The sequence below is a fragment of the Nicotiana tomentosiformis genome, chromosome 4 (assembly GCF_000390325.3).
Source record: "Nicotiana tomentosiformis chromosome 4, ASM39032v3, whole genome shotgun sequence".
Lineage (NCBI taxonomy): Eukaryota > Viridiplantae > Streptophyta > Magnoliopsida > Solanales > Solanaceae > Nicotiana > Nicotiana tomentosiformis.
The window spans coordinates 95250143-95263961 of record NC_090815.1 but is presented as its reverse complement, the minus strand read 5'-3'; the positions used below and the strand labels follow the sequence as shown (position 1 = coordinate 95263961).

At 34.8% G+C, this 13819-nt stretch overlaps 1 protein-coding gene across 1 annotated transcript; it reads left to right on the top strand.

Moving 5' to 3' along the window:
* The first annotated feature begins 1947 nt into the window (after window positions 1-1947).
* On the top strand, window positions 1948-10588 carry LOC104121198 (uncharacterized). Its single transcript, XM_009633132.4, has 3 exons — window positions 1948-2366; window positions 5773-5853; window positions 9848-10588. The coding sequence occupies exons 1-3, from the start codon at window positions 2208-2210 to the stop codon at window positions 10241-10243; spliced, it is 636 nt and encodes a 211-aa protein (XP_009631427.1). The 5' UTR covers window positions 1948-2207; the 3' UTR covers window positions 10244-10588.
* Window positions 10589-13819: the final 3231 nt, after the last annotated feature.

Here is a 13819-nt window from a genome sequence, read left to right as displayed (position 1 = left end):
TCCATTAGGTTGGTGGATTTTTCAAGTTCTCTTAATTTTCCTCTATCTTGACCAAAGTGAATACAAATGAAACTGATGGGTTTTACTACTAATTTGATTGTGAAACACATCATTTTTGCTGCTTTTTCTTTCTCTGATAAATTATTCTTTGAATTCTGCGCTTAATAAAACCCTTTAAATGTTTTCATTTATACTTATTCTCATAATCAACCAAATTATTCCCTTACTAAGAAAAATTATGTATCTTTGATTCTTGGGCTTATATTCGGGTGAAGATGCCTTTGAATTATGATGAACGTATATTTTTAGTCGTTGCAATTAGTTTTGATTGACCGACTTGTTTTATATTTTGCCCTTCAATCTTTTTCCCCTTACCCCATAGGCATAGGCAACATTTTAATTGAGAAATTTTCAGAAATCACTATTTTTAGTGGCTATTAACTACCTATAGCTATCATATACATAATTACTTCCTATAGCTACTATTCAATTATTACGGTAGTGTATTTGCTGTATTCGCGCTGTTGTATTCATGAATACAGTAGCAAAAAACGCCTAAAAATCAGGGCAGTCTAGTTGTACGCACATGTGTATTCGTGCCATGTATTCATGAATACAGTAATGACAATCACCTTAAAAATAGATCTGTCCAGTTGTCTAATAACGGAAATAATTAGCATGATACACTCCTAATGTAACTCAACAAAATTAATTCTAACATGCCTCATTATCAACCCAATTAATTAGAATGATTTTTCAGTTGTATTTAACTTTTGTATTTAGAGTATTTTAATATTTTTTTTACTGTTGCATTCATTAGATTAAATGTATGTATTTACTGAATTCACTATTTTATATTCAGTGTATTCAAATGTATTTGTATTAACAATATTTTTAGTTATTCCTAATACATGTTATTACTATTATATTCAGTATATTTTATCGATTGTATTTACTGTATTTCTATTTGTATTCAGTGTATTTTACTGTATTTTAAAATTAAATGTATTCACCGTTAATATTCTATTCTATTTTAATGTTTTGTATTCAGTGTATTTTAATGTTTATATCATGTATTCAGCTGTATTAACAAAATACAGACCTTCGAAATACATAAACACATGCAAAAAAATGTATTTATACAAAAATACAATGTGTTTGAGTGAATTTGTACAGAATAACAATGTATTTGTATCATTGTATGTGACTAAAAATCAAAGAAGAGAAGAAAGTTCGTCGGAGATGGTATTTTCCGGCCAAGACTCCTTGTATCGCTTCACTACCTCTTCCATTACAATTTACAACGCTTCCAATTCGACTGCTTCTTCCTCTTTTCTCTCTTACTTACGATGCTAAGAATCCCTCTTTTTTTTCAATCTTTCCGTCGCCCAATGTATCTCCGCTTCCTTTTTTAATTATAGGTTTACTTTCATGTTTATGATTTTGAGATTTTTAGGCCTTTTTTCATGATTTGTTTCTCTTTTGCGTATCTATGATTCGGTCTATTTTGCTCGAAGAGAGAGAAAGAAGAAAAATTATGAGAGAGAATCGTGTATTAATTGAAAGAAAGAGCGAAGGAAAATATAAATAACGTATTTCATATCTCAATAGTAGTTTATATCATAAATACCTATTTTACTATAAAATATAAAAAATAACTATAAAAAATAATATTTTAAAATAAATTTAATTTATAATAAATATGATGTATATGGAAGTAAAATTTGTTTTTAATTTAACAAATATTCGTTGGTTGTCGCACGAGAAACACTTTTAACTTTGACCTAAGTTCTGCCCAAACGGAGTTAACACCACCCTAAAAGTGTGATATTAAAAGTCTATCTCACCGACAGCCCAATTGGCACGAAAATATAACCCCCATTCCCACGTGGATATTGAAAAGGTACGTGCCAGCACAATATAACTTACCATGCACCCTCTCCCTTTCACAAATGGAACAAACAAACATGAGGTAGCAGCTGTTATAAGAAAGCTATACATTAGCTTCCAATTACAGTTTTCAAAGCACTTTCAACCCCACCACGCCTCCTCCATCCACCGCTCATAGTCGCCGTCCGATCGCCGGAGATTCATCGATTCTCACAAGGTAACGAAAGGACCGAATGACTAATAAGTTATAGAGAGAGAGAGAGAGAGCGAAGAGAGAGAAGACGCAGAGTCACGTGGAAAACGGTGTCGTTGTTAAGATGGGGAAGAAGCGGAAGTCATTGGCATCGAAGCTGGATGAGGTGGATCGAAGCATGTATTCGACGTTTTGTAGCGGAGCGAATTCGCTTTCACAGCTTTATACTCAGGCTATGAACCAACAGAAGCTTTCCTTTCAGGCGGGTGAACGCCACGGCTTGGTAATTATTTATTGTTAAATATTTTTATTTTATTTTTATAGCCATTTACATTTACGGTTGATTAATTGAGTAAAAGAACAAGTAACAAAGACTTGTTTGGTAAATGCTGATATTAAGGATTTGTTGTTTTTGTGTATTTTTGAGGCTTGTGATTTTCATGTAGAGAATTTATACGTTTTAATTTTTTTTTTTTTTGATGCGGTAAAACTCAATACCAAACCCTATCCACATATCCTGCGTTGTATGCTTAACGCTGAACCAGAGCCCCAGGGCACCTCAGTTGTCGAGAAATGTTCATTTCAGTTAAGTACAATAACGTTGTTTTGATATACCATTAACAAGTGAATAATATCCTAATAGGGACTCGGTTTCTCTTCATTCTGGTGTTTAAAAGAAGTGAACTGGTTTGTATCTGGGATGGTTCAGCTCTAAATGTTTTGTTTTGAATGCTTCCTAATATGTGGAGAGCTTACGAATGGTATGAATGATGGGGCCAAGTTCTTTGCGTAGTTGTTTTCGGTGCCTCCACTCTTCTTAGTGGGAGCTTGATTGCTGTTTGCAGTTGTTGTATCAGAATGGTTAACTGGATAATCTCAACTAAACAACTATCATGTAAAAATCTTGCACTAATAGCCGCGTTTCTCGATGATAACTAATGACCTTTGGTCGCATTTAGATAGTTATTATTTTTTGGACAATAATAGGAAGCAAAGGCAGAAATTATAGGTAATATGGAAAAGAAGAAAGGTGACTACTCCTACGTGTGAGGATAACTTCTTGTTGAAGACACTGCGTAATAGGTGATAGGAGATGGAAGAGGAGTGTTAGAAAAGCCCTAAACGCTGAAGGTTGTATGTAATTGACTTTGCCTGTAAGAGTCATTGATTGGTTGACGCAAACAATGAAAATAATCTATTCAAAATAATAGATTGATAGGAAGTTGAAAAGATGAACCAACCAGAGAGAAAGAATGTAGAAGGCAATAGTGGGTTGGATAGGCAAAGAGTAGCAAGTAGTTGGATAGGCGGAAAGTAGAAGGAAAGAAAGCATTGTGTGATTGATATATATGAAGGAGGTATATTTTGTGCGTAAACAAGCAGAGGCTTTAGAGTCTTTAGAGAATACGGAGGAGGATATGGAAGTGGAAAGCATGAATCATTAGGCGCTAAGTTGGAAAGTTCTCTTGAAAGAAATGGCTAGAGATGAACCAAATGGAAGTCCTTATAAAAACAAAAGGGAAAAAAAAGAACCAAATAGAAGTATCTAAGAAGCAAAGGCAGAGGGTAAAGGTAAGAGGAAAACGAAGAATGGATTGCGAAAGGCCTTGATAGGATATTAGAAGAGTGAAGTTGGGCAAACCCTAAATGCTAAGGTTATACGGCAGTCCTTATCGGTAGCATGAATTAGAGGGTTTTGATGCAAGGCAGTCCTTATCGGTAGCATGAATTAGAGGGTTTTGATGCAAATAAGGAGAATATAAACATTGTCATCAATAGCTTTTGGATAGGCAATTGAGAAAAAAACCGCATTAGAAGGAAAGGAGCCGTGGTTGGTTGATATAGATGAAGAGGCATGCTTTGTGCCGAAAGAGGTTAAGGCTTAGAGAAGTTGGAGGAGTATGTTAGGTTTCACATGCATAGGAGGCACTTAGCTGGTCTTACTTTAAAAAGCTCTTACTCAAAAAAGGATGACTTAGTTGTACCATTCTATCCCTTTCCGTTCTCAAAAAAGGATGCACTTAGCTGGTATCCCCGGGAAGATAGGGCGAAAGGAGTTATCGTTAAGATCTTCCAAGGACAAAGAATAGAAGGTAATACGGAAACGGTTAAAGACGGATAAAGAATGGTTTGTTGAAGGCACCAAGTAATGGGTGATAGGCGATAAAAGAAAAAAATTTGGAAAATCCTTGAGGGGTCATTTGGTTCACATTCTAGTTATGTTTGGGCTTATGATTTATGGATTGTTTATCCGGTGAATAATAACAAAGGGACAAGAGTGGATTGCTCTAGTGGTGAGCACCCTCCACTTTCAACCAAGAGGTTGTAAGTTCGAGTCACCCCAAGAGCAAGGTGGGGAGTTCTTGGAGGGAGGGAGCCGAGGGTCTATCGGAAACAGCCTCTCTACCCCAGGGTAGGGTAAGGTCTGCGTACACACTACCCTCCCCAGACCCCACTAGTGGGATTATACTGGGTTGTTGTTGTTGGATTGTTATACGGTGACTAATATTGTAAGGATTGTTATGCGGTGGATAATACTGTATAAATTATTATGTAAGTATTGCCTACTTTAAAGGCATTTTTGTCTTCAAAATTGTTAATCTATGTTTATTACACGTTTTCATATTCCACATTATCCCACATAAATTATTGCATAAGTTTCCACATAATATAGTGCGAATTATTTAATCCCTCCAACCAACCGTTGCATTAAGTTATGCGGGTATCTTTTTTTTTAACTTGTACGGTCAGCCAAACGTTGCATAAGTTATGCGAGGATTATTTTTTCTAATCCTTCAAATTGACCACTGTATTATTTTATGCTGAATCTTATGCTGAGCTGATTTTCTTAGTACCTCCAACCAAACGACCCTAAATTCTTAAGGAAGCTTTAGGTCCCTCGAGAGGGTAGTGTGGAAAGAAATAATGTACTGAGTAAAGAGTGATAGAAGAAGAAAGAAGAAAGAAGAAAGGGGCAAAAACTTCGAATGTTAAAAGATGCTTTGTAGCTCCCTGAAAGCGGATCTCTTGCTAACCCACCCTCTGGACTGAGCTTTAGTTCAGTTAAGAGATTGAACTTGATTGTAGCCAAAGAAATATAGTCATCACAAATTCTGTTTGAAAATCTGTACAGGTCGAATAGCATTTTCGACCCTAGTTGGCCTACTAGGAGAACAAATAAACAAAATTGAATAGCAGCTCTGGAAGAAATTATATACATTGATTTAGACAAGACTTTTGTCTCCTATAATGATGCACTTGGTCAGTAAAGAATAGGTCAGAGAAAAGTAATTCATCATTTTGTTTCTTGCTCATCTGTAAAAGTGGTACTTTGGTTTCCCTTTGTTCACAATATTTTCTGGTTTTCTGTTCTCAAATATATGCATAAAGAAAGTTAGGATTCAAAGTCTTAATCACTCAGTTCTATTTTTGTTGTAGATTGGACTTGGTGATAACTGATAATTATTTCCAAACTGAACTATGTAGTTATGCCTTTAATCTAGCTAGGAACGTGCAAGTACTTCTCGTTTCTAGGCTTTGATTATGCCTTGTGCTTATTAAGGTTTCCTGATGCTTTTTTATGTTTGACATTTTGGTTTGTTGTGTTTTAAAGTGAATGATCTTGTGTTATGGGGATTTGGTTTCGAATGAATCATGACATTTGATTTTGACCTGATACATCTTTATAGGAGAAACTGTATCAATCGATCTTGAGACAACAAGATGGAGGATCCAGAGTGACAACTGCTGACATAATGAACTACCTGCAGGTTCTTTTTCTACCTTCTCAGTTTTGTGCCTGCCTTTTAGTTGATTTCTTTGATTTGCCTTTCATGTCTATCTGTGGAGATCTTTATCTGCTCAGGAAATAGTTCGTGAGAACTTTGTTCAATGTTAAGGGAGCAGTATGATCATGAAATCTAGATGTTTGAGATGTTCTAGTCCAACAATATCTTTTTGTGCTCAGGGTCCTATAGTGGAAATTCATTCCTTTTCCATTGAAAGTGGGGAGACCCGGAAACTGATCTTTCTTGGGGTATTCATAACTAAAACCAGTGATTAGAATAAGAAAAGAGAAAAAAAATCTTTATGAAATGGAAAGAGATACAAACTGACCCTCCTTATCAAAAAAAGAGATACAAACTGACCTGAACGTTCATTTGGCTGACAAACCGCTCAGTTCATAGAATCTGCCAATCTGGTGACTCACTGCCCACTATCAGCAAAACACCTTTAATTCACTATTGCTCACTCTGGTGCTGCCGCTGAGCTATTCTCCTTTTGAGAGTTTGTATGCTTGAAATGCATCAGTTTTATGCTCCCACCTTATCTAGGTGATCTATCTTTCTTCACTAAAAGTAACAATAGATTCATTTGGAAAGCTTCCGACTTACCCTTTCATGCACAATTCTGTTACCTACCAGCTAGTAGAGCATATAACATGATTAGCGTCCTAATTGAGCTCTTCTACTGTAGTTCTTCTCAAATCTTATTCAAAATTACCCGTTATGAGAACCCACGAAACAATAATCAACACTATGTTTGTACTATTGTGCATTATTGAGAATACCTCTTGTATTCTGGAGTTCTACCGAGGAATGTGGCTCACGATTCGTAATTCGGTGGATAATGTGCCCGCCTTTCTACTACTTAAATACCAAGTTTTTGTCTACAACAAGGTTCGAACCGATGACGTGTGGATTGGTTCGAAACCGCGACGTGCGGCTAACCCACATATCATGAACTACGCTCTTGCCGTTAGACCAGAGTCCCCCCTCCCCGTCCAAAAAAGAGAAAAAAGAAGAGAACATTCTGAGTAGGAGGAAAGGAGTGAGATGATTTGATAGAGGAAAGTGGAACCAATGCGGAGTCAATGGTAGTAAGGGTATGCATGGAAACTCAAGATGGTTTTATTTACTTTGCTTGTTTGGTGTAGTGTTGTATTTCTCTGTAGATTAGGTGCTAAGTCTGCCATTTTGGCAGCAGCCTAGTGCAAAACCCTTAAGGCTTTATAAATTTACCCCCCCTTCCACCGAATATAAAACGGCAAAGGGCCAAATATACCCCTGTACTTTCGAAAATGGTCTAAAAATACCCCTCGTTATACTATTGGGCTATATATACCCTTCCCGTCATACTTTGGAACAAATATACCCTTATTTTGGATGAAGTGCCACGTGTTAGCACCAGATGAAAACGACCCATTTCTTTTTTTTACCCGATTCGTTTTAAAAAACCCACCACCCGACCCTTTTTAAAATTCAATTTTTTTAAAGCATATATTTTGTAAAAACTGAAAAAAAAAAAAAATTGCAAAATATATATTTTTAAGTCTTTTCAGCTTTTTAAAAGTATGTTTTTGTAAAAATTGAAAAAAAAATATTTTTTTAAAAAATGTTTTAAAAACTGAAAAATATATATTCTGTAAAAACTGGAAAAAAAGGAATTTTCAAAATATATATTTTTCAGTTTTTTAAAGTATTTATTTTTTTGTAAAAACTGAAAAAAAAAAGATTTTGCAAAATATTTTTATTTTTTTAAAACTAATGCATATGTAGTCCACTGCTTTAGAAGAGTCTTTTTTTTTCCAGTTTTTTTAAAAAATATTTTTTTTTCAGTTTTTACAAAAAGAATACTTTAAAAAAACTGAAAAGACTTAAAAATATATATTTTGAAAATTCCTTTTTTTTTTCAGTTTTTACAAAATATATATTTTTCAGTTTTTAAAGCATTTTTTTTTTTTAGTTTTTACAAAAAACATACTTTAAAAAAACTGAAAAGACTTAAAAATATATATTTTGCAAATTCCTTTTTTTTTTTCAGCTTTTACAAAAAAAAATTTCAGTTTTTACAAAATATATGCTTTTTAAAAAACTGAATTTTAAAAAGGATCGGGTGGTGGGTTTTTTAAAACGGATCGGGTAAAAAAAAGAAATGGGTCATTTTCATCTGGTGCTGACACGTGACACTCCATCCAAAGTAAGGGTATATTTGTTCCAAAGTATGACGGGAAGGGTGTATATAGCCCAATAGTATAACAAGGGGTATTTTTAGACCATTTTCGAAAGTACAGGGGTATATTTGGCCCTTCGCCGATATAAAAAACCTTAGAGCTGCCTAACCTGCTGACATCCCCCCCCAAAAAAAAAACCCACCAAAAAATAAACTAGAAACGCAAGCAACCTCACTTATATGAATAAGGTTTGAGGGTGCATAAATTATCCCAGGTCGGAGAAAAACATGAGAATGGAGATATAGGACTTCAGATGGTTTCAGCGGCTCTCGACCTGCTGTTTGATCAGCTCAGCATGTTTGCAGTTTATTTTGTTATCTGAACTTTCTCATAAAGTTTGCGTAAAGCTAAGTCATCCTAATTGGTTAATGACTAGGAGATGACTCTGAAGAATATTTCATGTTCGTTGTGGTTATGTGAAAAATTTGTATCTCTTTTTTCGATAATCAAGAACTCTCCAAGGGCCAGTGACGCACAGTTCTAACCTTGGTCAATAGCGGGCCCGTCCTCTACCCTTGTCCACTTAAATACTAGGTTCGAATCTGTGATCTGTGACTTGCGTCTGACCCGCACATCATGTGCTGCGCTTTTACCACTGGACCAAAGCCCTGGGAGCAAAAAAATTGTATTATTTTACGTTAATGGATGATACCGTCCTTGCTGGATGGCACCATCCTTGCTATCATGAAATTTCTCAAGGAATGAAATATAGGTGTGCTACCGATATGTTTGTAGTAGATCAGCCTACTGATTTCTGGTCATGTAGAATTTGATATGGCATGGAAATTTGGGCCTGGAGAAGATTTGAGACAGCAATAAGAAGCTACTTATGATTAAATCTGATTTTCTTCTGTTTTGATTTATATACTTGTGTTATCAAGAACTTTTGTAAAATTTTGAATGGGCTTGAATGTGCTCTGTGCCTCTGCATGTGATGCTCATGTTACAGTCTATTGAACCAATTAACTTCAAAGAAATGCTTTTTTGAGATAAGGTGTTTGCTAGATTATGGTTGTCAAAAAGGTGATTTGCTGGATTATAGATCTGGAAGTGTCAGCTTTAGCTTATGATTTCATTTCTTCTATAACATGTTCATTGTGATCATTTGGTTTTCAAGAGACATAAGCGTCTTTTCAGCTATATTGTGATGGCGTTCCGTGCTCCTAGTTCTCTTTGAGATACTTCCATCTAGTTCTCTCCATTTGCCTAGCTATATTGTGAGGATTATATGTGCATATCTTGTTTGAATGTGGAACAAACTCTAATCAGATACTGAAAAGATGATGGTCCTTATATAATATTATTAAAATCTTTTTGCAAGCAATTCGTAAGATCATGCACCTCTGGGTCCTTGTTATAATGGGAAAATAATACCCTAATTGAATTTCACCTTGTCGGTCTGTTTGTTATCGGATTGTATAGAAGTAAGACAGTGGTGAACTATGCTTTTGCCATGGTTAGAAATGCCTTGGCTGAGAAATTGACCATTGAAGGGGTCAACCTGTGAAGATGATAGGTTTCCTGTATTTTGTGCAGAAGCTATTTTCATACTATGCTGATACAGAATTGAAAATTATGTGGAGGTTGCAAAATGTTTTATCCTTACTCCTTAGTTCGCCTTTTTATGTCCTTTTATGGTTGCTTTCTTCAGTAAATGATTGGTCATAATAATCCTACACCACCCTCTAATTAATTTTTTGCATTTGATCTATGTTTTATGTGTCTAAAACTGCATTTACTGATCTTGTCAGTCGGAACTGGACTATAGTGGAGAGGACCATTCAATTTCGCCTAGACCACCGCAGAACCAGCACTCTCAACCAATGCATTTTGCAAATTCAGGCTTTCCAGTCTCTTCAGGCTCAATTGGTGTAGCAGCTCCAGGACATGGTGTACGATCAGATCATGATCTGCAATCGAAGAATTATGTTTTCTCAAATGCTCTTTCAAGCCCTGTTCGACGAAGCCTGCAGAACTATCAAATTGCTCAAGGAGGTTTCCTTTTAAACAATGTTCAGCCTTTAAATGGAGCACGAAACAACGAAACGAACGTCCAGCAGCAAAATAGGGAGTCCAATAGCAGTAACTCTGCTGATGCGTCCATGGATATGCATTCTGATAGCCCAGGTCATGATTTCACTTACTGAAGTAGTCTGTAAATAAAATGTTTCAGGAGCTGCTTCTTGTCATACCGTGGTGTTCTAGCAGCAAGTTCAGGTTGATTGATTATCGTGTGTTGAGCAGTTATCAAGGAGTGAAATGCATTGTTGAACTGGCTGTTTGATGCAGAGATTGAAAGGTGCGTTCACGCTTGTGGCTCGTATATCGTCGTAGTGTAGAGATGCACATGTGGTCTCAAGTAAAACGCAATGTGATGGGCACCATTCGTTCTCGAACACAATGCTTTTCTGTTGAACCAGTTAGTTCTTTTCGGTCTTCATTGATATTGTCAAGTGTTTCTTTAGTAATACAAATATATATGATTGTGCTCACTTGTCACATTCTTCGATTGCATATGTTTTTTCAGTTGACATACTGGCATCTTTGCCAAGACCATGTTTCCAGTGATTCTCCAAGTTGTCAGAATGTGAATAAAATGAACTTCGTCAGTACAAAAGGGAAAATTTAGCATTAGAGACCACTTTGCCCCATATACCAGGGTTTCAGCTCACCCCTCCAGGAAAATTGAGCAGTATCAGACCACACACACTGACTTAAAAGCTTTAGTAAAGAATTTTTTTAATCTGGCCAAACGATACATTACAGAATATTAAAATTTCAGAATTTCCTAAATCTAACAATATGGACAAAGTGTCTGGGAACTGACTATGACTAAGAGAATAATGATTCTCAAAACTCTCATAAGTCATAACATAACAATGTCGATAAAAAGCTAGCAAGTGCTTCGCGGTAATTTTTGAAACTGTTATGTATTTCGTCTTCTAAACTTTTTGCTTGCATAAGCACCAAACAAATTTGATTTACCCCTGATTTAAACATGAGACTTGAACTACAATGGGGTGTTGATGACAACCAAATTGGAAGAACAAGAATTGAAATCGGAAAGCGTAATATAGAAAGCAAGACATAAAATATTGATAAAATATAGGGAATAACTAGAACAAATCCCAATCATCTTCTAATACAATCAACATAGGTACCTATACTATTATAACCTCAAGAGGAAAATATGCAAGTAGTTATCAAGCAACCAATTACCTGATACTTAGTTTTGGATTAGGTCGGCAATTGTAGTTATTATTATTTATTTTGTTTGGAGGGCGGGGGTCACATTTTTACCTAAAACTGCACACTGAAATCATGAATCACCGCAGAATTCTATGTTCCGTAATTGATAATCTATGTATGCTTTAATTTACAAAAGCAAGGAAAAGTTCAAGCAGCAACGAACTTGTAACTACTAACTACTTCATCCATCTTAAATTTGGAAGCTTGCTAATAATTTAGGACATTTTGGGTAATAATTAGCCCTCATTTAACCTTAGTGAAAATAATAGTATAACTTTCCCTCATTGTACTTAGTTTATGATGAATATTGTGATGCCTTTTGAGTGTGGAGTGAGCACTTCTGTCACAGTATTCTCTTTTTGTTATATGTGACACTGTTCTGTTCGTGTCTGTCATCAACCAAACACTTGTTAAAGAGGAAGTCGAACGAGTGGTATATGAAGTCAAAGGGTGATTGTACACAAATTTCTTCCTCATATATCAAAAGGCGAAAAAGAAAAATAAATGAAGCAGAACGATTTTAGACCAATAAATTTACTTAAGTGATTATTTTATTTTATTCTAATAATCCAGTTTTTGAAAGAGGACGAGCCAAATTCAGGTAACTGAATTGAAGCTTTCATTCAAAGTAGAATATCCAATCCATGGGCATGTCGGCACCAACTGTACAAAGTTAAAGCCAGAAAAGGCAAATTAAAGATGGAGGGGTCCAACAGTCCAAATTCCAACTTCTATAGGTGCATCTTATGGCATCTGCATACACCGGAAGCAAGATTTTTACTAAGGAAATTAAAAATAATAATAATAGAAAAATAAACAAAAATCAAGAAAATTCAATATTTAATATATATACGTAAAAAGTTAATCTTATATATACAGTGTAATTTTTCATAAATAGAGACATCTCGCGTCCCCTAGCTTCGCCCCTATTTGCATTGCATAAACAAGTAGGGTCTAAGAGAAACAAAAAATCCAAGATACCTACACATAATCAAGTTGGTTCTACTAAGGGAATCCCATGCAACTTGTTTGCTACTTTTACGAGTCTATGAAAATTGATTGATGTGTCTAATTTGGTTATCTTCATGTGCATTTTGTAGGACTTCTTTACTTATTCTAATACAATAACATTTGTCACATGCTGCATTGCCCCACTGATAGTCTTGTGACAATAACCTATTTTCGGGTTCACAAAGATTCAAAATTTTCAATCTTGAAAAGTGTACATTGAGACAAAGTGAAAGCGCTATGGCTTTTTAATTATTGATGATCCCTTTAATTTTTTGACCAACTTTTTACACTTGAACCAAAATTTTGCTTCATTTTTAAAGACAATTGAATTTTTTAATGGACAACTTAAAATATTGTAAAACTTCTAGAAAATATGCTTCTCTTTGCCTCTCGTTTTATTTCTTCTCTCTATGTATAATAACATCATATTCATGTGTATATATTCTCTAATCAGCGGATCTCGATTTGGAAAAGTAATTAACTAGAGAAGTATAATTTGAAAAACTTTTTAGTTAGACAGTATTTATCACCTCAATTCGCAAATCTGAATATACCAGCAAATACCTTTTTATTTATGGAAACATTAATATAAAAAGCAAAATTGACACGACCAAACTATGTGATCAGTTATCTATTTGTGAAGAGCTTTGTTTTTCATTTTCTTTTGTCTTGCACCTATCTCATCTATCGCAAGTTGCTACATTCAAGAAACCATATACAACATATTAAAGCATTTTTCTATGAATTTCAAGGTTTGGATGTGGTGTATAACAATTAGCAGAGAATACTATTTGGAAGCAAATATTGTTTAGAAACTTTTATTAAAGATGGGACATTTGAACATTGTATTCTGCAAAAAATCAACTATAATATCGTGGGCAGGGCCGGTTCTAACGTTGCCTCAGGAGTCGGGCCCCTGAATTTTGGGGGCCCCATTATTTAGAAATAATAGGTTTATAGGTATTTAAGAAAATAATATTTAGTACTTTTCATACAAAAGTGAGTTTTTTTATAACAATTGTCTCAAAGAAAAGAAGTTTTTCAAAATTATAATTGATAAAATCTTACATGACATTAATAATGTCTCAAGATAGATTAAATGTTTTGGCTATATTATCAATTGAAAAGGAATTATTAGAGAAAATTGATTATAAAAAATTATTAACAACTTTGCATCTCGAAAAGATAGAAAATAGACTTCAAAATAAGTTAATTTTTTCGGCTCAGCCAAACAGGCTACTAGACGGCATCAGTAACATGTACTTCATGTTATTCATAAATATTACGTAGCAAATTAAGTCTAGAACAAAACAAATAAGAGATCTGGGAGTTCTAGAGTGAAGACTTTTTAATCTTCAAAAACTAACTGCTTCGAAAATTTTGACGTTCTTGGATTTATGCATTTTATAAGTTAGAGAATTGATCTTGTCAATAACTCAGATTTGGTCCAAGCTTAGTTCTCG

Excerpts from the sequence above, each read along its gene's own strand:
- LOC104121198 (XM_009633132.4), top strand. The coding sequence starts at position 2,208 with ATGGGGAAGAAGCGGAAGTCATTGGCATCGAAGCTGGATGAGGTGGAT. Across the intron at positions 2,367-5,772 it reads CGGGTGAACGCCACGGCTTG|GAGAAACTGTATCAATCGAT; the intron begins GTAATTATTTAT and ends ACATCTTTATAG. Across the intron at positions 5,854-9,847 it reads ACATAATGAACTACCTGCAG|TCGGAACTGGACTATAGTGG; the intron begins GTTCTTTTTCTA and ends TGATCTTGTCAG.